General features: G+C 39.5%; 2 protein-coding genes across 2 annotated transcripts in view; one reads left to right on the forward strand and one right to left on the reverse strand.

Annotated features, from left to right (window-relative positions):
- Positions 1-7,854, reverse strand: part of LOC124040832 (phospholipid phosphatase 4-like) — a 140,531-nt gene extending 132,677 nt beyond the window's left edge. Inside the window, exon 1 of the mRNA XM_046357934.1 lies at positions 7,580-7,854. Coding sequence (XP_046213890.1) covers positions 7,580-7,668 — 89 coding nt within the window. The 5' untranslated portion in view covers positions 7,669-7,854. The remainder of the gene's footprint in view (positions 1-7,579) is intronic.
- A 1,811-nt stretch (positions 7,855-9,665) lies between these two features.
- The window catches only part of LOC124041504 (cadherin-23-like), a 640,482-nt gene continuing 625,033 nt past the window's right edge, over positions 9,666-25,114 (forward strand). Inside the window, 1 exon segment of the mRNA XM_046359178.1 lies at positions 9,666-10,003. The gene's annotated coding sequence lies outside the window, so the exon portion shown is untranslated.

Raw genomic sequence — 25,114 nt, forward strand, 5'->3', positions numbered from 1 at the left:
CTGTTAAATAGCCACCACTAACATTGAGTGGCTGCTGCCAACACACTGTCATTGACACTGACCCAACTCCAGCCATTTTAATAATGGGAATTGATGGGAAATGATGTAAATATATCACTAGCCACTTTAAACAATGCTACCTTATATAATGTTACTTACCCTACATTATTCATCTCATATACATACGTATATACTGTACTCTACATCATCGACTGCATCCTTATGTAATACATGTATCACTAGCCACTAACTATGCCACTTTGTTTACTTTGTCTACATACTCATCTCATATGTATATACTGTACTCGATACCATCTACTGTATGCTGCTCTGTACCATCACTCATTCATATATCCTTATGTACATATTCTTTATCCCCTTACACTGTGTATAAGACAGTAGTTTTGGAATTGTTAGATTACTTGTTGGTTATCACTGCGTTGTCGGAACTAGAAGCACAAGCATTTCGCTACACTCGCATTAACATCTGCTAACCATGTGTATGTGACAAATAAAATTTGATTTGAGTAGACAAAATATTAAACACCTAGCAGCCAAGTAGATTGGTCACGAAAGTCAGAAAAGCAATAGATTAAATTGCTTGTCTTTGATGATCTTCGGATGTTTTCACTCACGAGATTCCCAGTTACACAAATGTTCCTTTTGTTCCATTAAAACCTGTTAAGTCTACCCCCTACTTTTTCGAACATTCTGTTTTAAAAATCGCACAACATTTCAGCGTCCTGCTACTCATGCCAGGAATATAGTATATGCATATGATTAGTATGTGTGTATAGAAAACACTGACGTTTCTAAAACTGGTTAAATCACGGCTGTGACTATAACATAACGTGTGTTTCATCGAAAAGCGGAAGAAACTGATCACTGAAATCTGAAAAATATATCAATGTGCCACTTCGATGAATTGTCTATTGGAAAGCAAATTAGATGGGGCTGAGATTGCAAGTCCTACAGCTTCCACACGATGTTGCCAGTCTTGTCAATTGCCTGCGCTTTGTTTCTTGGTCAAACGAGTAAGCGAGATCCCATTCCTTCCGGTCTCCGACAGGATGTTTTGGAGTAGAAATTTCTGAACATGATTTCAAGACGTGGAGCTATTGAATACACATCGCCCCGTGATCAATTTGATAGGTATTAGTAAACGTTAATAATCTAAAGTTGGATTACAAATGTATTTCGAAGTGTTTTGTGAAAGTTTATCGTCGACTTTTGTAAAAAATGACGTTGCGTTTTAAAACGCTGTTTTTTCCTGGATCCCACACCTTTCTTTCATAGATCGATATTTAGGGTATATATGGACCGATTTAATCGGGAAAAAAAGACCCAATAGTGATGTTTATGGGACATCTAGGAGTGCCAACAAAGAAGATGGTCAAAGGTAATGAATGTTTTATATTTTATTTTGGGTTTTGTGTTGCGCCGACTATGCATGCTAATTATTTTGTTTATGTCCCCTGCGGGTCTTTTGGGGGTGTTACATGCTATCAGATAATAGCTTCTCATGCTTTCGCCGAAAAGCATTTTAAAAATCTGACTTGTTGGCTGGAATCACAACGAGTGTAGCTTTAATTCAATACCCTGCATATGTATTTTAATGAACGTTTGAGTTTTAACGAGTGCTATTAGCATTTAGCGTAGCGCATTTGCATTTCCAGATGTCTAGATGGGACACCTGCGTGTCGGGTAGGAGCAAGAGGTTAACTTCTCATGACTCTCAAACCCGCATGCGGGAGCGTAACCATAGCCTCAAACGAATTAGCATAACGCAGCGGACAAATCTTCCTAGAAAATCCCAAATGAAATATATTGAGACACAGCTTAGCCTTTTGTTAATCACACTGTCATCTCAGATTTTCAAAATATGCTTTACAGCCAACGCTAGACAAGCATTTGTTTAAGTTTAAGCTCTGCTACCAGCAGGCAACATTTTCAAGAAAATAAGAAAAGCAATCAAATTAAATAATTTACCTTTTGAAGAAATTCAGATGTTTTCACTCAGGAGACTCCCAGTTAGATAGCAAATGTTCCTTTTTTCCAAAAATATTATTTTTGTAGGCGAAATAGCTCCATTTGTTCTTCACGTTTGGCTGAGAAATCAACCGGAAAATGCAGTCACTACTACGCCAAACTTTTTTCCAAATTAGCTCCATAATATCGACAAAAACACAGCAAACGTTGTTTAGAATCAATCCTCAAGGTGTTTTTCACATAACAATTCGATAATATATCCGTTGGGACAATTGGTTTATCATAAGAAGCAATTGGAAAAATGGCTACTTGTGTACTTTACGCAAGATTTTCTGCGGGAGCCATCATGTGACCACTTGCTAAATGTGGTCGCTTACGGCTATTCTTCAACATAAATGAGTAAAAAGACGTCACAATGCTGTAGACACCTTGGGGAATACGTAGAAAAACCTCATTCGTAGCTCTTTTACAGCCATATAAGGAGTCATTGGCATGAGGCGGTTTTAAAAAATGTGGCACTTCCTGATTGGATTTATATCTGGGTTTCGCCTGTAACATCAGTTCTGTTGCACTCACAGACAATATCTTTGCAGTTTTGGAAACGTCAGAGTGTTTTCTATCCAAATCTGTCAATTATATGCATAGTCGAGCATCTTGTCGTTACAAAATATCCCGTTTAAAACGGGAATGTTTTTTATCCAAAAATGAAAATACTGCCCCCTAGTTATAAAAGGTTCAATTAAATATGATGTAGCCAAAACAGTTTAGCTAGCACCCATCAACAACTGCACCCTGGGTTCCGAGTATGTCTATTAAGGCAGCCTCCTGCACCTCTCTGATTCAGAGGGGTTGGGTTAAATGCTGAAGACACATTTTGGTTTAATACATTCAGTTGTGCAACTGATTAGGTACTCCCTTTTACCCTCTCTATTGCAGTGGAAGATGTGGACCAGGAAAGGCTATTGCTTTTGCGTGCCTTTTCTATAGCCTGCAGTTAAATAAGAACATAAAAGCAACCTTTTTTATACACTAGTAGAGGTCCTTGGGAAACGCACATACTGTAAATACATAGGACTGTGGACGAACCATGCGACACACCAAGCTTGAGCAGTAGCCGGGTCTTGCCAGGTGAATGTTGAAAGATATGTTGTGTATTTGATTGATGAAAGGAATTTGTAATTCATTGTATACTTTATGTTAACATCAGAGTCAAATGTGAAAGGGCATCCCAGATGACCAAGTGGCTGAACAACATCAGCTCAGGCAAACTAGGTTGTGTAGTACATGAAGGAGACCGTGATACAGAGGACTCAGTGGACCAGACAGAATGGTGGTGCTCAGGGGCTGTGTTTGACTGTGGGTGTTTGCTGTGGGTGTTTGAGTGAGAAAGACACTTAGGAGAGCCATCCAGCGAAAGCACAGCGCCCTTTATTACCGACACATTGTGCCGACAACATCAAAGAGCCATTCCAGACGGAAGTCAGGGGGACTAGTGATTAACTGCAAAGGAAAAGTAGTTCTTTGTCTGTCTACTACTGGGTAGTCTCACAAGCCTTAGAAACAGCATTTCATGTGGATACGGTTGGAACATCTGAGCTAGGGTGACGTCAATGTTTGTGGATATGTATGTACTGTATGTTAAGTTGTCTATTGTTTTTGTCGATGTATGTTTAGGTTTGTTACATAAAAAGTAACCAAGTTATTCACTAAACAATATTTTCTTCAGATACACAATGTGACATCACTTTAAGACTTCTGCCGGTAGTCCTCCCAACACCAGTCTACAAGATAGGCAGGAAGACGTTTCGACCTAGCTTCAATGAAACCAAAAAGTCCTTCATTGACTTTTAACTGTAAGTTTAAATAGTGGATAGGCATTGGGAGATTGATGGGGAAATTAGATGATGGCATTTTGTAAACCTTGAATGAAAGGCACATCATTCGAAAATCTGTTACGCATAACTGCACACTCCAAGACATTAGGTAGGTTTCCATCCAATTTGAGACAGATTTTCATGCAAATATTCTAAAATCTGCATAAATCAATATGCACATTTTCCCACCAGAGATGTTTCCAGCAAACAGAGTTTTTGCAGATAAAAGAAGGTGCATGATGAACGTAAAAATTACTTTTGCTATTAAATTGTCATGTTCCTAATACAAAACAACAACACGATGAATTGGTTTCCATCACATTTTCAACTCTACTGATGGTTTTGTCACAAACAAGTGCATTATATAGCAAATGGGCCCACTCTGGTCTTGGCACATGAGCTCTAGCCAACATCTCACACATACAGTAGGTGTAGGCTATCTACATTATGAGATTATGATGGATAAGAGCGATATTATTTGTATCTTTCAAACCCAGCCAAGCATTGATCATCATGTCACCAGAATAAGACCCTCATGATTTATTTGGAAAGGAGCATCAAGCTCATCACCTTGCACATTCACCATCCTGTGAAGTTCATCATCATCTCAATTCGATCTTATGTAGCAAAATTCGAAATGGTGTTTTTATATTAGATAAAAGTAGAGACTCAGAGCTACAAAATGGTATATCATAAACTGCAGTTTAGGAGCGATGGGAAAGTAATTCTGCTTTGAAAGTTGATAAACACCTACTGGAGAGCTCTTTGTCTACACCAATTCAGCATTGTTCACACCCTCTTAAACCTTAGCCCCACCTCACATGGGAGGCCCTGTGCTAAACGGAGTGAGAAGTGTAGTAAACAACCAAAGATTTCAAGACTAAAAATGGTAAAATTACGACCCTACAATAAGGAAAAACTCCAGGTAAAAATACACACTGTTTCTTGGCCTATATCCTAATCTGATTTAGCTGCAGGTCATGTTGTTCTTCACATTACTGTCTCTGGTAAACACAAACTATATCAAGAAAATTCCAAGTTTATTTGTCACATACACAGGATACAGAAGGTGTAAACAGTACAGTGGAATGGTTTCTTGCATATTTGCGTAGTAGCAATATCAAAAATATTAGTTGATGCTTACCCAGACACACTTGTCTAAATTGATGGGTTATGTGAAAGAAGTGCTATAATCCCCAGCCACATCTTGCTAAGTGAATGGGTCTCTACAGAAGGTGTAAACGTTACAATGAAATGGTTACTTGCATAGTAGCAATATTAAAAATAGAAAGTGTCAATACCAGTAGAGAAGTAATAAAATAATTTACAGTATGTACAAGAACAATATCAATAAAGATTACAGTGATAATGGTGATAGACTAGGTAGTTACAGTGCATTCACAAAGTATTCCGACCCCTTGACTTTTTTCACAATTTGTTACGTTACAGCCATATTCTAAAATGGATTCAATTGTTATTTTTCCTCATCAATCTACAAGCAAAAACTGTTCTTTGTAAATGAAATGTGTTAACAATTAAAAATATACTGAAATGTCACATTTACATAAGTATTCAGAGCTTTTACTCAGTACTTTGTTGAAGCATCTTTGGCAGAGATTACAGCCTCAAATCCTCTTGGGTAGGATTTTTCGTGAATTTATTTGCAAATTATGATGGAAAATAAGTATTTGGTCAATAACAAGCAAGATTTCTGGCTCTCACAGACCTTTAACTTGTTCTTTAAGAGGCTCCTCTGTCCTCCACTCGTTACCTGTATTAATGGCACCTGTTTGAACTTGTTATCAGTATAAAATACACATGTCCACAACCTCAAACAGTCACACTCCAAACTCCACTATGGCCAAGACCAAAGAGCCGTCAAAGGACACCAGAAACAAAATTGTAGACCTGCACCAGGCTGGGAAGACTGAATCTGAAATAGTTAAGCAGCTTGGTTTGAAGAAATCAACTGTGGGAGCAATTATTAGGAAATGGAAGACATACAAGACCACTGATAATCTCCCTCGATCTGGGGCTTCATGCAAGATCTCACCCCGTTGGGTCAAATTATGAACGGTGAGCAAAAATCCCAGAACCACACGGGGGGACCTAGTGAATGACCTGCAGAGGGCTGCGACCAAAGTAACAAAGCCTACCATCAGCAAGGGCATTGAAGATGAAACGTGGCTGGGTCTCTCAGCATGACAATGATCCCAAACACACCGCCCGGGCAATGAAGTAGTGGCTTCGTAAGAAGCATTTCAAGGTCCTGGAGTGGCCTAGCCAGTCTCCAGATCTCAACTCCATAGACAATCTTTGGAGGGAGTTGAAAGTCCGTGTTGCCCAGCAACAGCCCCAAAACATCACTACTCTAGAGGAGATCTGCATGCAAGAATGGGCCAAAATACCAGCAACAGTGTGTGAAAACCTCGTGAAGACTTACAGAAAATGTTTGACCTCTGTCATTGCCAACAAAGGGTAAATAACAAAGTATTGAGAAAATGTTGTTATTGACCAAATACTTATTTTCCACCATAATTTGCAAATAAATTCATTAAAAATCCTACAATGTGATTCTCTGGATTTTTTTTTCTGTCATTTTGTCTGTCATAGTTGAAGTGTACCTATGATGAAAATGACAGGCCTCTCTTTTTAAGTGGAATAACTTGCACAATTGGTGGCTGACTAAATACTTTTTTGCCCCACTGTACACACAAATATTAAATAAACAATTAATTTGAGCAATATCCTGTCTTTGCTATTTTCTTCATTACACACACACACACACAGGGATACTCAAGAGTGAGGCAACCATTGCATCTGTGTTTTGGAATGGATGATGTCAATGCCTTTTGTACCCTATTTTATGAATTAATGTTTGAGAAGGCTCTAAGGTGTTTCTTTGTTTGAAAAGGCCAACATCCTATTTTACTATTTTAGGAGGAAGTCAAACAAGTAATGCACAGTTGGATCTTATCGTCGAGACTAGGTCCTCTAGACAATGTTTTTGTTTCTTCAAGAATAAGTTGATCGTGAAAGGCTGTCTTTGTTGTTGACTTGCATAGCTAATGTTTGGTCTATTCCTTTCACATTTGTGTCCACACTCTCCGCATTTGAATGGTAATATACAGTACATTAGACTGATATGTTCACTGTAGTTCTCCTAAACAAAGATTCTGTTTAAATTCTTAGTGTTACATCTAATTCCTGTAATTTTGGGTAACCACTAAATTATAGGTGTTACAGTAATTTACAGGCTACTGTGCAGCGAGCAATTGACTACAAATTCATAAAACATAGTAACTTTGTTTTTTATATTTACAGTATATGTACTGTACATTTACTGTAACTTACTTACTTGCTACTTTGCTGACAGTAATTTTCTGTTAAAACTACAGGAAATGTTTTACAGTGTAGTGGTCCTGCCTATCTGACAGAGTCATGAATTCATAACATGATGGATCATTCAAGTGGAACTGAAAGATAGCTATTGTATCCTCAGCTATATTAACTTAGGAATGAGGGCAGTGATGGCATGCGGCGTGTAGAGACTACTCAATAGGCAAATTTCTTGAGGAGGGATACATACTGTACTTGTTTACCAAAATGAGAGTTGACGTGACGTATAATGTCTCTTACAGAGGATAACTGATGGCATACCTAAAGTGTCTGTAATAATATGGCACTATAACAAATGTCATCACTGGTGTACTTACACAAAAACTCCAAAAAGCAGAACTCGTATGCCAGTCTCCATCACCAGAGCTCTTATGTTTTTCCTCCGGTCTGGGAGCGACATATTCATGAATCTTGAGACAATCCGTGTGGTTTAATTGACAAGCAGGGGCAGTCAATTCTCTGTGCTCACTTCATAAAATGATCCACCTTTCGACTAGGGCTTATTCATTGTCAGGCACTATAGGAAGCAGTTTGCGTATCCACACGTCGTGCACATCTGTCGCGACTTGGTCAGCTGAAACGGAATCTTCCCTCCCCGCCGCCTCCTTTCTTCGCCACTGTAGCTCCACCTTCGGAGGTTTTGGGGAGAATTCTCCTTATTGCACCTCAATCGATAAATGCTCCACCTTTATTGCATGAATGTCTCATTCGTCCGTTCCATCAATTAGCCAATTAGGTGAGAAACGGGAGAGAACGGTGGACACGCAGCTATGAGAGACTCTCCTGAAAATATGGAGACTCTGCGAGGAGAGAGAGAGAGGAAAAAAGGGAGAGGGGGCATATGATGCTGAGCGGCACAAAGTAATTATGGGGAGTTGTCTCCTTTTCATTGCCCCGTCTACCAGATTCAGTCAAGAAGCTTACAGACAAAAAATAATATGTAAATTCTTGCTAGGCTATGTACACTGTAAAGGGGTTGCCGTGAATTTGACAGTAGCTTACAGGCAGCTCATTGGCAATTAAGTTAGGCATACTGTATTTAATATTGCAGTCCACCTTCTGTAATCTAAATACACGATAAAATCAAGTACTGTGTAATGAAACACCGTACAATATCATAAAATGGACTACATTATGTGTAAAAAAGTAAATGCTACCGTAGCCATGATGCATAAATACATTTCATTAAGGGGTTTGTATTCAGTATTTTACTGTAATTACAAAGGATTGCTAGGTAATGCACAGCAAATAATCAACTGTTGAATCAACAATGACAGTGTTACATGTAACACTGGGCCAGTGTCTTTGAAGGTGCACTTTGTCGGTGTGCGACATCATCTATAATATTTTGTCTGTTCAAAATTATTTTGACCAGCAGGTGCCACTAGTGTACACTGTCGATCAAAGCCTCAAGTAATAAACCTATTTTCGACACAATTGGCTGGAAATGCTAAATGCTTCAGGAAGCTTAGTATCCCCATCACTATTAGGAACCTCCTGGTTTACAGAAAACATCAAGCCCTGCAAGTCACATTATGCTGGTTAGGACATGTTAAGCCTTTTGGACCTAGACTTGGTGCCAGTACTACATGCCGTGCGGTAGCAGAGAGAACAGTCTGCGATTAGGGTAGCTCGAGCCTTTGGAAATATTTAGTGCCTTCCACTGACACCGCCTGGTATAGAGATCCAGGATTGCAGGAAGCTTGGCCCCAGTGAGGTACTGGGCCGTACGCACTACCTTCTGTAGTGCCTTGTGGCCGTTGGCTGAGCAGTTGCCATACCAGGCATTTTTGCAACCACTCATTGGTGCAAACCAGTATTTTGTATAGGTTTCAGTTTAAAAGCTACATATATATATATAATACTTTGAACGTTTTCGTAACAACAACTAAAACCCTTGGTAAATGATTACCGAGTTTGTAGTGATATTTGTAGTGATATATTGATGCTCTAGATGGTGCAGCTGCAGAACTTTTTGAGGATCTGAGGACCCATGCCAAATCTTTTCAGTCTCCTGAGGGGGGAAAGGTGTTGTTGTGCCCTCTTCAAGACTGTGTTGGTGTGTTTGGACCATGATAGTTTGTTTGTGATGTGGACACCAAGTAATTGTGTAATGTGGCAAGATACAGAACGGCAGGCAGGCTCAGGGTCAGTGTAGGCAGAATGGTCAAAACCGGGAAAAACTAGAAAACATGAACTAGAACAGACAGGAGCAGGGGGAAAAACTCTGGTAGGTTTCACAAAACAAAACGAACTGGCAACAGACAAACAGAGAACACAGGTATAAATACACTGGGCATAATGGGGAAGATTGGCGACAGCTGGAGGGGGGTGGAGACAAGCACAAAGAGAGGTGAAACAGATCAGGGTGTGGCAGATCTCCCCTACCACACAATCGTGAGATTGCTGATTGTTTGGGAAGGTGCTTAAAAGGCTGTGGGACTTGGAGTCGGAGATTGCTGAGTTTTTGCAAATGAAAGGAAAATATGTGGATTTCCCTCAACTGCAAGATAAAGAATGGCTGGTTGATTTTTGCCTTCACCGTGGACATCATGGCCCTCATGAAATAACTTAATTCCAAACTACAAGGGAAGGGTCTTTTTGCAAATCAGATGTACAGCCTTGTCAAAACCTTCAAGGGAAAATTACTCCTCCTGACCCACCAAGTAGAAGCCAACAATCTCACCCAACTTCCGACGACTAGCAAGAGAAGTATACATCGCTGCTGCGTGCTTTGAAAGGTGAGTTTTCTCGTCATTTTGTGGTTTTCAAAGTGTTGGAAAATGACATGCTGTTGGTTTCCTCTCCTTTCACCTTGAATGGGGATAATGCTCCCACTGACCCTGCAACTTGAGCTTATCGATCTTCAGTATGAGGCAGTGATTGGAGAACTATTCAAAACCATGTCACTGATGAAGATCTATGCATCTCTCTCGATAGACAAAACCTTCCAAAGATTATGAGTCATTCTCAGAAGGTGTTTGTACTGTTTGGGTCAACCTATGTATGTGAGCAGACATTTTTAGTGATGAAATACAACACAGATCATCTCTTACTGATTATCACCTCTCATCAACCCTGCACATAAGCAACATCAGAAACTATAACTGACGTCAATGCCCGTCAGAGACTTCACTCCTCACACCGATTGAGTTGTTTCAATGTAATGTTGAGCTCTCTCTTTCTTGTGCTTTTGTGCATAACCGTTAACAAAAGTTCTGTCTGTGGTGCTGAATGCACAGCATACTTTTCCCACCATGTAGTTCATTGCATTTTTAATAATGAAATGACCTATCAAAAGGAGAACATGGATGTGGTTTATTTCTGTGCATGTTAAAAAAGTAAAATAAGTAGCATATCTGGAGGTGATTTACAGTAGATATATCGGTCAACAGTCATACACATGATGTATAATCCTTTAATGACTCTGGCCCGCGATGGCAAAAATATATTCTAATGTGGCCCTCCATGGTTAATAATTGCCCAGGCCTGCTCTAGGGGGTGCATGCTAAGAGTGAAAATCTTACAGCTGATATACTAATTGGAAGTCTTTGAAGAGTTGAGAGATCCACTCAATAAAATGGAGATGCTTCTTTAAACTTTTTGTTGGGGTCCAATTGCCCCCTTAGCCTCGAGACCTGCCCTTATATTGTCTCCCACACTCTTTCAATGTGTTGTGTGTGTGTGACGTCCCACAAAATTGTTTGAGTGGTTGACTGTCTGGTGAATGTAACCCAGCCTATTCAGAGACCCGACATGCGCTCTACAGTAGTCACTCAGAATGGTGGAATCTCTTCGCACATGTTGTCTGATGGGGATTAAGTTTGCCTGTGAACAGCTTTTCCACCACATTTAAGAATGTGTTTCTTCTGTTTTGTTTGACCTCCATCATACCAAACACTCAACCCTGTCTTCTCCACATTGGCCCCATCCTTCCACAATTGTCCTGAAAGATGGGAACAAGCGCATATTGTTTTTTTTTGTGACAGGGATTTGGCCAGTGGTTAGTCGTGCCTTGAAATGGCAAGGGATCAGTAAATCCATGGGAACTAGCTTAATGGCACTTATGACACAAGCTAAGGTCTGATGGGTGAAACTGTATGATGTTGAAAGACCCAAAACATGATCCTAGGAAACATAACTTCTGTCCAAGAGTACAGATATATATTTATCAAATTATTCAGTATATAAAATGGGCAAGCCCTCTTTTTTATCCATATGAGTATATCTACTGAGGAGTACTTAAAAAGGCAGCTGATTACCATAAGTTAAATATATCAACAAATTATCTCTCAGTTCCCAAGCTCAGATAATGAATGTTACTACATCAAAAATGGATAATGCTATATCTTTCTCTTGTGCGAGAACTTGGATTAATCTATCACCACCAATCTCCATAGAGAACTTGACCCAATTTGGAAACCCTTCCTCCTCTTGAACCTTCTCAGAGCTTTGTTGCAGACCTTCAATAATGAGAGGTAAGACAAATGTTAGTGATATGAGAAGACTTGAGTGTCCCAGGGAAGTATCAACTTCTATAGGAGGGGCACTGAAATCTCAGTTAGGGTCCTAAATCGTCTTGAGCTGACACTGCTCCTGTCTCATGTTGAAATACACTTTAATGGAAGTTGTTACAAATAACTGAGTTTGAGTTTGTCTGTTGTTACTATTTGCACAGTAATACTCCGAAAACCTTCAGCCTATATTCATTCAGCAGAACAGGCTTTTTAAAATTCAAACAAATTCAGTAATCAAATAATTAATTGACAGATTGATTATCAAAATAGTTGCAGCTCTAAAAACAGTACACAAAACATTTTTATCAGCTTTTACTTAAAACTTTCCACCTTATTGTCGGGTTCACCTAGGGGTCATAAAAAGTATGTTGATGTATTAGAATAATTGATTATGCTTATGTTTTATTAATAGAAGGGGAGGGGTTATAAGACCCCTCCCTCCTTACATTTATAGGGCCCTAGACTACAGATTAACTATATATATATATATATATATACAGTGCCTTGCGAAAGTATTCGGCCCCCTTGAACTTTGCGACCTTTTGCCACATTTCAGGCTTCAAACATAAAGATATAAAACTGTATTTGTTTGTGAAGAATCAACAAGTGGGACACAATCATGAAGTGGAATGACATTTATTGGATATTTCAAACTTTTTTAACAAATCAAAAACTGAAAAATTGGGCGTGCAAATTATTCAGCCCCCTTAAGTTAATACTTTGTAGCGCCACCTTTTGCTGCGATTACAGCTGTAAGTCGCTTGGGGTATGTCTCTATCAGTTTTGCACATCGAGAGACTGAATTTTTTTCCCATTCCTCCTTGCAAAACAGCTCGAGCTCAGTGAGGTTGGATGGAGAGCATTTGTGAACAGCAGTTTTCAGTTCTTTCCACAGATTCTCAATTGGATTCAGGTCTGGACTTTGACTTGGCCATTCTAACACCTGGATATGTTTATTTTTGAACCATTCCATTGTAGATTTTGCTTTATGTTTTGGATCATTGTCTTGTTGGAAGACAAATCTCCGTCCCAGTCTCAGGTCTTTTGCAGACTCCATCAGGTTTTCTTCCAGGTCCTGTATTTGGCTCCATCCATCTTCCCATCAATTTTAACCATCTTCCCTGTCCCTGCTGAAGCAGGCCCAAACCATGATGCTGCCACCACCATGTTTGACAGTGGGGATGGTGTGTTCAGGGTGATGAGCTGTGTTGCTTTTATGCCAAACATAACGTTTTGCATTGTTGCCAAAAAGTTCAATTTTGGTTTCATCTGACCAGAGCACCTTCTTCCACATGTTTGGTGTGTCTCCCAGGTTGCTTGTGGCAAACTTTAAACAACACTTTTTATGGATATCTTTAAGAAATGGCTTTCTTCTTGCCACTCTTCCATAAAGGCCAGATTTGTGCAATATACGACTGATTGTTGTCCTATGGACAGAGTCTCCCACCTCAGCTGTAGATCTCTGCAGTTCATCCAGAGTGATCATGGGCCTCCTGGCTGTCTTCTCCTTGTATGAGCTGAAAGTTGAGGGACGGCCAGGTCTTGGTAGATTTGCAGTGGTCTGATACTCCTTCCATTTCAATATTATCGCTTGCACAGTGCTCCTTGGGATGTTTAAAGCTTGTGGATTGTATTTATCATCATTAGTCATTTAGGTCAACATTGGATCATTCAGAGATCCTCACTGAACTTCTGGAGAGAGTTTGCTGCACTGAAAGTAAAGGGGCTGAATAATTTTGCACGCCCAATTTCAGTTTTTGATTTGTTAAAAAAGTATGAAATATCCAATAAATGTTGTTCCACTTCATGATTGTGTCCCACTTGTTGTTGATTCTTCACAAAAAAATACAGTTTTATATCTTTATGTTTGAAGCCTGAAATGTGGCAAAAGGTCGCAAAGTTCAAGGGGGCCGAATACTTTCGCAAGGCACTGTAGATATTCATTATATAGTTTTAGAATTGTTCCACAGTTGTTTGCTCTTTCTCTCTCTTTCTTATAAAGCAGACCCCTCTTAAAAATGAGGGAGATAAGAGACTAGTGAGACAATTCCACAATAAATCAACTTTGGGGAGTGGACATTTATTGCTGAGCTTTTAGATAACACTGGAACTCTATGTTTGTATAGCTATGGACGCAGGGTTTTGGTCTCAGGAGAGAAGGTAATGACGTAGTCAGTGACATCACTAAGGCGGGACTTCGGTTTCATAAAACAACTTGAGACGTTTTGATTGATGCAGAACTTACTCGGAAACATGTGTGCTATGTTCCTGATTGTCAACTTGTGTCTGCAATTGCATTACAAGTTTTTTGAATGATTTAATTAAAGATATTGTCATAATGCTAATTTCACCAATGAACCAATGATTGACAAGGACGAAGTAGGAACGAACCCTAACATTGCTGTCCAGTCAATGTGGATAGGGGGTGCTCCCTTTGCTGTTAACTAAAGTTCATGATCATCTCTTTTGTTTTGTTGACATTAAGTGAGAGGTTATTTTCCTGACACCACACGCCGAGTGCCCTCACCTCCTCCCTGTAGGCTGTCTTTACCTGTGGTAAATTTAATTGATTTTACATGATTGCGAAAGGCACACACCTGTCTATATGAGTTCCCACAATTTACAGTGCATGTCAGAGCAAAAACCAAGCTGTGAGGTCAAAATAATTGTTTGTAGAGCTCCGAGACAGGATTGTGTCAAGGCACAGATCTGGGGAAGGGTACCAAAACATTTTTGCGGCATTGAAGGTCCCCAAGAACTCAGTGGCCTCCATCATTCTTAAATGGAAGAAGTTTGGAAACACCAATACTCTTACTAGAGCTGGCTGCCTGGCCAAAATGAACAATCGGGAGAGAATGACCTTGTACAGGGAGGTGACCAGGAACGTGATGATCACTCTGACAGAACTCTAGAGTTCCTCAGTGGAGATGGGAGAGCCTTCCAGAAGGACAACCATCTTTACAGCACTCCACCAATCAGGCCTTCGTGGTAAAGTGGCCAGACGGAAGCCACTCCTCAACAAAAAACACATGACAGCCTGCTTGGAGTTTGCCAAAAGGCACTGGTCTGATGAAACCAAGATTGAACCTTTTGGCTTGAATGCCAAGTATCATGTCTGGAGGAAACCTGGCACCATCCCTATGGTGAAGCATGGTGGTGGCAGCATCATGCTGTGGGGATGTATTTCAGTGGCAGGGACTGGGAGACTTGTCAGGATTGAGGGAAAAATGAACTGAGCTGAAAATGAAATGAAAAGTACAGAGAGATCCTTGATGAAAACCTGCTCCAGAGCACTCAGGACCTCAGACTGGGGTGAAGGTTCACCTTCCAACAGGAGAACGACCCTAATCACACAGCCAAGACAGAGCGAGAGTGGCTTTGAGACAAGTCTCTGAATGTCCTTGAGTTTCCCAGCCAGAGCCCGGAGTTGAACCCAATCAAACAGGTCTGGAGAGACCTGAATATAGCTGTGCAGCGACGCTCCCCATCCAACCTGACAGAGCTTGAGAGGATCTACAGAGGAGAGACTCCCCAAATACAGGTGTACCAAGCTTGTAGCGTCACACCTAAGACTCAAGGCTGTTTTTGGTTTGTCATTTTGGATTATTGTGCATAGTTGAAGAGGGAAAAAAAAACATTTTTTCCATTTTAAAATAAGGCTGTAATGTATCAAGAGGTCTGAACTTTCCGAATGCACTGTATATAGTGTAAGTGGTCAGACATCTGAGGATATCCCCCATCAAGTTGGAAACAAGTTAAAAGGATAACCATAATTCTGACTGCAAGTTCTAAAAGTCAGGATAGGAAGAAGAACCAAAACAGCGACATTAAAGTGTGAGGAATTAAAGTGTGAGGAAACCCACAGCACCACAGTCAACATAAGTTCATCTCACCAACCAGACAACAAAAAGAAAAAGGGAAATTAGACTTGTTGTAACCATTGTGGGAAAAGCGTTTACAACCATAAACTGGTACACTCGGGAGTAAGGTTAACAAAGCTGCACCGACTGTTGGAAGAAGACTGTCAAGTTACACAAGCGGATTCACACTGGCAAGAGGACTTGCAGCTTCTCAGTGTGAGAAAAGTTTTGTCCAGAAGAGGGCATTGACAGACCACAAAAAGAGACTCATGGGATCAGCCGTTTGTGTGCACTCTGTGTGGGAAGAGCTTCAGTTTTGTCCAGCATCTCAAAGAGCACTAGACAATACACTCAGAGGAGAAGCCAAACCACTGCACACAATGCAAAAAGAGTTTCAAAACAGTACAATACTTCAGGATACACCAGCGCACACACTCAGGAGAGAAACCCGATTGTTGCTCACACTGTGGCAGAGGATTTGGACACTTAAATGCGGTCAGAGTGCATGAGAAGCTGCACACAGGAAACAAGCCTTGCAAGCTTGAGCATTGTTGAAACGAGCTCCAGTCTGGCTAATTACCTCAATTATGTATTTGTTTATTTAGATTATAAGTAAGCAATTATAAACTGGGTAGTGTGAGCCCTGACTGCTGATTGGCTGGAAGCCGTGCTATATCAGACTGTATACCATAGGTATGACAAACATTTTTTTTACTGTTTTATTTACATTATAATAGCAATAAGGCAACTCTGGGATTTGTAGTATATGACCAATATAAGTATAGGCCTATTGGTTACCTGTTTTATGTAATTCAAGTAATCCAGTTACATGTTTTATTTAAACACAAGCCCATAGGCTGTTCTTATCCATACAGCCATTAGCCGTGGTATATTGGCCATATACACACGACAATTACCAAATATGCCTTATTGCTATTATAAACTTGTTACCAATGTTATTAAAACAGTTTTAAAAAAAGCATAGCTCTGTATATGGTCTGGTATACCACGGCTTTCAGCCAATTGGCATTCAGGGCTCAAACCATCAGTTTATAAAATGCTACAACACAGGGAGAAGAAAAACGGGAGTTGGTGCAGGAAAATAGTAAGTGCGCACCGAACAGGGCAGCGCGTGTCGGAATTTTCTGTAGCCTATGCTGAGGTGAAGTTGAAGTGGAGAGCCAGAACCAAGACGTGACATTTTCGACTGGAGGTGGAAAAAGTGTTGTGAGAGGGAGAGAAGAAGAGAGAGAAAGAGAGAGAGAGAGAGAGGGAGAGAGTGGAGCGTAAATAAGTAGCCTACCTATAGCGTTTACTTCGTAACGCATCACAGCAGGACCGTGGATCGAATCTCAAGGCACTTAGCCCCTACGGACAAGGACAAGGCAGGTAAGATTAGATGATGAAGATGTGATAATTAACGAAATTTGGTTGCGTTAAAGCAATCGCAGTATAGAGCAATGAGCACAATTAATTGAATAACTGATGCTTTGATGGTTTTTGTGTACTGTGTCACCTAACCGATTGATAGAGGGTAGCCTATAGGCACGTTTTTGGGCTGCTTATATCTGGACTTGCTTTCTAGTAGGCAGGGCAAACCCGTTTTGGTGATTTCTGGTATCTCATCAACATCAATCAATCGCAGCACGTTTGGACTCATTCAGAAATACCATTGGAAATGAATGCTGAAAGTTCTATTTATATTTCTAAAACTTAAGTTGAAAATTATGCATGCTGTCGCTGTTTCCTGTTGACAAGACATTTTGAGAAATAGCCCAATGTCAAAACACAGTTTAAGGTGTCCAAATCAATAACCAATATGCAGAAACTGTTCGTGATGAACACCTTATAAATTGCACAAGTTCCAAAAACCCTGTTTTGACAAGTGGCAATACATCACTAATATCGATTAAGGGGAAATCAGGTACGTCCTGTTGAAACTAACACAACTTAAAATCCACATGGAAACTGGGTATATTTTTTACATCACTGGTTGGGAACAACCTGAAGAAGACAGTTATATTTTAGAGTGATGCATTTTGATTTGGAGGTCGCCAAAATGGAAAGAGAAACGCAACACTTATTTGTTAATCACTCATATTGATTTGACCTTGAAATCAGTTGCGAGAGGGGGGAGATGAGGTTGCACGTCCAGTTAAAACTATTAAACACAGCTCAAAAACCACACGGAATCTGGGAATAATGTGTACATCACTAGCCTGAGGTCAATTTGTACAGCTCAACATTTTGAAGTGTTGCACTTTGATTTAAGTGGGTCGCCAAGGTGGTAAGTGCAAAGCAACACTTTTTGTTAATCACTTTAATCGATATCTCGATTAAAATCCATAGAACAGGTGGCAAACGTGTAGCGCTGTTTAAACTAATATTTGAATAACCTATACATGGTTAGTTAGATGAGAACTTGTAGAAGGCTTATCTATATTGTGGAAGGTTCACTGTTGATTTCGGGAGGCTTCCATAATGGAAAAGGGAACGGGACACTTTTCTGTTAAACGCATCACGACGCATCATAGGATATCAAAAGTGACAACGATTGGCTGCTTTTTAAGTGGTCGTTTGACTGTTAAATCCATGTATTGGTGTGTGGCAGTGGCGACCAGTCATTCAGGGCAGGTGGGTGTTTTGAGCCCCACATTTTTAGCCAAAAAATATACATAAATACAACTAATTTGGGCTTGCCAGTTTTGCATGTTGTTTTCGCATTAATGTGTCACATATCAGTTTGCAAACAATGTAATATATATATATATATATATATATATATATATATAATTGAGTTAATAAAGCCGCATACAAACTAGGGCTGGGCTTTATACCGTAATTTACTATATACACCAGTATTTATGCATGGCTCAAGGTCATTGCCAACAAAGGGTATATAACAAAGTATTGAGAAACGTTTGTTATTGACCAAATACTTATTTTCCACCTTCATTTGCAAATAATATATAAATTCATAAAAAATCCTACAATGTGATTTTCTGGATTTTCTTTTCTCATTTTATCGGTCATAGTTGAAGTGTACCTATGATGAAAATTACAGGCCTCTCATCTTTTTAAGTGGGAGAACTTGCACAATTGGTGGCTGACTAAATACTTTTTTGCCCCATTGTATGTAGCATTGATTGGACTGATCTTGACAACATCATACTTTCAAAATCTTAGCTAGCAGTCATCATCATGAATCAAGTCAACAATCTACTTGTAAATTCATTTCAATCCTTGTATGAAGAGAAATTAAGGATAACACTTAAACTTTACACAACAAGTTGGGAATAGCAAATTCAACAATGAGTGGTTTGGACTGAACTGAGCACAGCACAACAACGTGAGTCCAAAAATGTATTGTATGCTGCTGCTTAAATTATGTAATATTCCAGGGAGAGATGTATACTGTAACTACGAAAGTTACTAAATTTTTGTTTTTGTAGTAAGCTGTTAGTAGTTTGTAGTAAGCTGTTAGTATCCCATGTGCCTCGCACTAATAATTTGGGACCTTTTCCACTTTTAATTAGCCTGTTTTAGAGAAATGTAATCATCGAATATTGTAAGAGATGTCATTGTCTGCTTTTATGCCCCAGTTATGCATCCTATGGTTCTGACTTGGGGTACAGGGAGAATATTGTTAGAACAGCCCATGTTCTGAATTCTGTTGCTCTACATGTCAGAAGTGCTGAACAAATAGTTCTATTGACAACGTCCGTCCTAGCTTGCTCATTAAGTCAAAATCGAAATTACAGATGGCCTCATCTGCTCGTCGTTCCCTTATGCCATAGTTTGTACATCTCAATTGTCAGTAGAAACCACATTTTGTTTAAAAAGACAGTAAATAAGGCTGAATGAACAGTTTCGCTGCCAGACAAGGTTCCGCTGGGAGCAAGGTGTTGGGACAGATTTATGTAGGCCCTAACAGTTTGTGGGCACTTAGTCACCTTTATAGTGCAAGTAATTATTGTTTAGTGTTGTGTAGTGGCTTTGCTGTAATTAATAATGATTATTATTATTATAGTCCCACCAAAGATTTACATGCTAAAATCGCCGCAGTTGTGGCCAGCGACTTTTATAGAGAGACCTCACAAATTTTACATGCAATTATCTGGCCATTTATTTAAAGGACTAGGCGGCAGGGTAGCCTAGTGGTTAGAATGTTGGGCTAGTAACCAGAAGGTTGCAAGTTCAAATCCCTGAACTGACAAGGTACAAATCTGTCATTCTGCACCCAAACAGGCAGTTAACCCACTGTTCCTAGGCCGTCATTGAAAATAAGAATTTGTTCTTAACTGACTTGCCTAGTTAAATAAAGGTAAAAAATAATAATTTGAATCCCAAAAAGTCTGTTTTGTTGGCGCCATCGCTTTGAGTTGAACATGCAGACAAATGAATCCAAAAAGCTACTGGTAAACTTTGTTAAAACAAGCCAAAGTACGTTTCTATTTAGTCCTGAGGTACCCTAAAATGTATTTAAACTAATATTTCATACGTAAAGAAGTATGTTCCATAGAAAAGTAAAATTAGCAAGTACACGTCCTCTTCGTCGCACACCCACAGATGATTTCCAACTGTGACTCACAGTACCAAAACTCAAAATTCTTCCTCATTTTGGAAGAAACAAGCCTGAAACCTTGAACAAACTGTTGACATCCACAGGAATTGCAATATGGGAGCTGGAATTGCATAGGACCCATAGCTTTCCGTTGTAAGTGCATGAGATCTCAAAAAAATAAAACATTCTGGTTGGTTTTTCTTTGGATTTTCTCTTCTCATATCAATTGTGTTATAGTCTCATACATTATTTTAACACTTCTACAAACTTCAACGTGTTTTCTATCCAATGGATAAAAGCGTCTGCTAAATGGCATATACAATGGTACCAATTATATGCTGATCCTGAGTAACAGGCAGTTTACTTTGGGCACGTCAGTCAGGCGGAAATTCTGAAAAAGGACCCTAGCCCTAACACGTTTAACTCCACGTGACAATTAACGGTACAAAACCAAAGATAATGATATGTTATAAGCAATCAATCTTGTCATTGTGATTATTATAAATGATTATACTAACATCATCAATCTGAGGTAAAAAGGATGTGTAATTCCACTCAATTGTATAGGGTGTAAATGCAAGCTTGTGTAAGATAGTAGCACAAACTGTCCACATTAGGAAAATTAGAGCAATATGAAAAATGTAATATGGGAAAATCATTCAACATGTCAATGTTGAATGATGATAGTATAAATTGCCCACACAAACTATTGCAACAATGACATATTTTTCTCACTCATTTAACCATTTACAGAGTAAAAAAATGCTTTCAAACACTACTACTACTACTACTACTGGGCGCTCTAGACTAAAGCCTCCATAATGTCTGTGTAGCAGCCTGAAAGTTTGACATCCCTATACCGAGCCTGTCTAGCAAACAAGTAGTGTTCAATATTAGGCAGAGGCTTATTTATAAGCTACCAAATAAGACAAACACTTCCATCAATATGTTGCCTTTACTATACTATGTTTAGCACTGACGAGTTTTAAAACTTATCACAAACGTATTTGAAAGAAGACAGCAGCCTAGCCTATATGGCTGGTTTATTTCAGTTAGTGTGTTTGGGAAAAGGTAGGCTATGTACCTACATTGTAATCAGTAACGTAAATTTTGGATTAGCCAAACAATCTGATTACTTTCCACTTAAGAGGCATTAGAAGAAGACAAATTCATATAGCCAATTGAACTATATATATTGCAGAATAAATTCATTCGCGAAATCATTGTCGTAAAAACAATGATTGATATCTTAATCTTCTTCAATTCAACCGTTATTGGGTTAAAATTAGGGCTATCCCCGACCACAAACAATCTTGATGGACCAAAAGTAATCTGGTTCTTTCGACCAATCAACTAGTCAACATTTTAAAAATTATATTTTTTCCATATATAGACACACCCATGTGATTAAATAAAATAATCTAGGCATATATGTAGGCTACAGTGCTTGTCTGATGCTTTAAGCACACTGTGATTAAGTAATTAAGAAACACACATGACTCAAGGGAGCCAGAGAACAAGAGAGAAAAAAAAACAGTTCTCGAATCAGCTCCTCCAGCTGCTGGCCTTTGCCGGTATTAGGCTACTCCAAGGGTTGGCAACCTTTTCCAATAGAGGGGCCAATTATTCTTACCATTTCTACCGATCTGCGTTCCATTTATGATTTTCATATGCACATTGTCATGTGATTTAATAAAAATGTAAATTAAAAGTATTCAAATCTAAAAGTAAAAATAAGTTATTGGCTATGCAAAGAACTTGAAACATTGTATCAACTTGGTTCAGCCCGAAGCTTGCTAACAAACTTGCAACATTGTATAACATATATTGGACCCTCTGTTTCCTGCACCAGTCCTGCACCAGTGAGCTCCAGACACACACAGCTGTATTTGCAAGATCCCACAAAGGGGAAATGGCTGCCTAAATATGATCCCCAATCAGAGACAATGATAAACAGCTGCCTCTAATTGGGAACCATACCAGCCCAACATATACAGTGGGGCAAAAAAGTATTTAGTCAGCCACCAATTGTGCAAGTTCTCCCACTTAAATAGATGAGAGGCCTGTAATTTATCATAGGTACACTTCAACTATGACAGACACAATGAGGGAAAAAAATCCAGAAAATCACATTGTAGGATTTTTAAATGATTTTATTAGCAAATTATGGTGGAAAATAAGTATTTGGTCACCTTCAAACAAAGCAAGATTTCTGGCTCTCACAGACCTGTAACTTCTTCTTTAACCTCTTCAAACTATGGGGGCGCTATGTCATCATTGGATAAAAAAAACGTGCCCGTTTTAAGCGCAATATTTTGTCACGAAAAGATGCTCGACTATGCATATAATTGCCAGCGTTGGAAAGAAAACACTCGGACGTTTTCAAAACTGCAAAGATATTATCTTTGAAGAACTTCGTATGTTTTCACTCACGAGACTCCCCATTAGATAGCAAATGTTCCTTTTTTCCAAAAATATTATTTTTGTAGACGAAATAACTCCTTTTTGTTCATCACGTTTGGCTAAGAAAAATACCGGAAAATGCAGTCAATTACAACGCCAAACTTTTTTCCCAAATTAGCTCCATAATATCGACAGAAACATGGCAAACGTTGTTTAGAATCAATCCTCAAGGTGTTTTTCATATATCTATTCGATAATATATCCACCGGGACAATTGGTTTCTCACTAGAAGCGATTGGAATAATGGCTACCTCTGTACTACTACGGGAGCCATCATGTGACCACTTGCTCAATGTAGTCCTGCAGAGAGCTGGGACCAAAGTAACAAAGCCTACCATCAGTAACACACTGCAGTGCCAGACGTGTCCCCCTGCTTAAGCCAGTACATGTCCAGGTGCATCTGAAGTTTGCTAGAGAGCATTTGGATGATCCAGAAGAAGATTGGGAGAATGTCATATGGTCAGATGAAACCAAAATATAACTTTTTGGTAAAAACTCAACTCGTCGTGTTTGGAGGACAAAGAATGCTGAGTTGCATCCAAAGAACACCATACCTGCTGTGAAGCATGGGGGTGGAAACATCATGCTTTGGGGCTGTTTTTCTGCAAAGGGACCAGGACGACTGATCCGTGTAAAGGAAAGAATGAATAGGGCCATGTATCGTGAGATTTTGAGTGAAAACCTCTTTCCATCAGCAAGGGCATTGAAGATGAACTGCTGTGTTGTCGTTCGCGCGAGGTTAAGCTTCAACCCTCATTTGCCACTGGCCTTGGTTCAGCTCCACTATTGTGGAACGTTGAGCTGACTCCAGGGTTGCAGAGAGCCATGTGGTCCTGGTGCTATCTAGTGATATCATTATGATAGTAGTTTGGTGTAAGCAACGCATGCCCTCACTCCCTGTATACTGTATTGCTGGGTGTATTATCATAATGCTGAGTGACGGGTGTGGCAGAATTGCCAAGTTACAGAATAGAACAATATCACCAAGACAGCCGTTAAACCACTGTATCCAACTTCAGTCATCCAAGAGAGATTTCATGCAGGGTCTCTCTTTTTTTCTCTGTATCAACTTCTATGTTGCTGTATGTACTTCTATATTGCTGGGCCAATGTGCTGAATGATATTGCACTGAACTCACGGCCTGTAACAGCCCTCTGCTTTCGGGGGTCACAAGCTTCAATTCTGTAGTTGGCCAGTGGATGAAATGGCCAGTGCAGAACCATCTCCAAGACCATTTGGGATTAATTTACATGCACACACTCCGCGACAATATCTGTCCAGTGACTCAATATAATTTGAAGTGCTGCTACTCCTTTTGTTTTCTCCTTATCTTAGAAATGAGTGTAGGAGAAATAAACATTAGCTTATTGTGTATCGTTTCCCTCTCTCTCTCTGCAGTGTGGAAACTGCAAACCTCTGACACAGTCGCTCTCTCTCGGAGTGTCTGTCACTCTTGCTAAATCCACTCAAAGGAGGAGGAAAAATATAATTTGAAATGAAGGGGGCCATATCTGACGTCTCTGTGAGCAACAGGCTCAAATGAAACACGATATGAGGGATATAGTAGCAATGGCTTGCAGATACAGTGAGATACAGATACAGTGTCCAAAGAGTAATAAGGGAGGGAGCAGGGTGGAGTTTACTGTATAGCAGGGGGGAAAAAGGAAGAACGAGAGAGTGGCATAAAAATAGGGCAAGTTTAAATCTCTCTCTCTCCTTATGGAATACCTAGACAGGATAGTAGAGTATGGGGTTGCATCCCAAATGAAACCCAGAATTTAAAAAAAAGTAGTGCACTATAGAGGGAACACATTGTAGATCAATGTGCCTTCAGATAGAAGCAGGTTGAAATCCTTCACATCAAACTCTCTCGAAGTAATCATCTATGTCAAATATTTAGCAGATGTTATTGCGGGTGTTATTTATTTTAAGAATGTGAAATGTCAGAATAATAATAGAATGATTTCAGCTTTTATTTCTTTCATCACATTCCCAGTGGGTCAGACGTTTACATACACTCAATTAGTATTTGGTAACATTGCCTTTAAATTGTTTAACTTGGGTCAAACATTTTTGGTAGCCTTCCACAAGCTTCCCACAATAAGTTGGGTGAATTTTGGCCCATTCCTCCTGACAGAGTTGGTGTAACTGATTCAGGGTTGTAAAGGCCTCCTTGCTCGCACAAGCTTTTTTAGTTCTGCCCACACAATTTTCTATAGGATTGAGGTCAGGTCTTTGTGATGGCCACTCCAATACCTTGACATTGTTGTTCTTAAGCCATTTTGCCGCAACTTTGGAAGTATGCTTGGGGTCATTGTCCATTTGAAAGACCCATTTGCGACCAAGCTTTAATCTCTTGAAGCTATGGGGCACTATTTTTTAAAATAACATTCCCAAAGTAAACGGCCTATTTCTCAGGACCAGATGCTAGAATATGCATATAATTAA

Source organism: Oncorhynchus gorbuscha, linkage group LG08 (assembly GCF_021184085.1).
Source record: "Oncorhynchus gorbuscha isolate QuinsamMale2020 ecotype Even-year linkage group LG08, OgorEven_v1.0, whole genome shotgun sequence".
Taxonomy (NCBI): domain Eukaryota; kingdom Metazoa; phylum Chordata; class Actinopteri; order Salmoniformes; family Salmonidae; genus Oncorhynchus; species Oncorhynchus gorbuscha.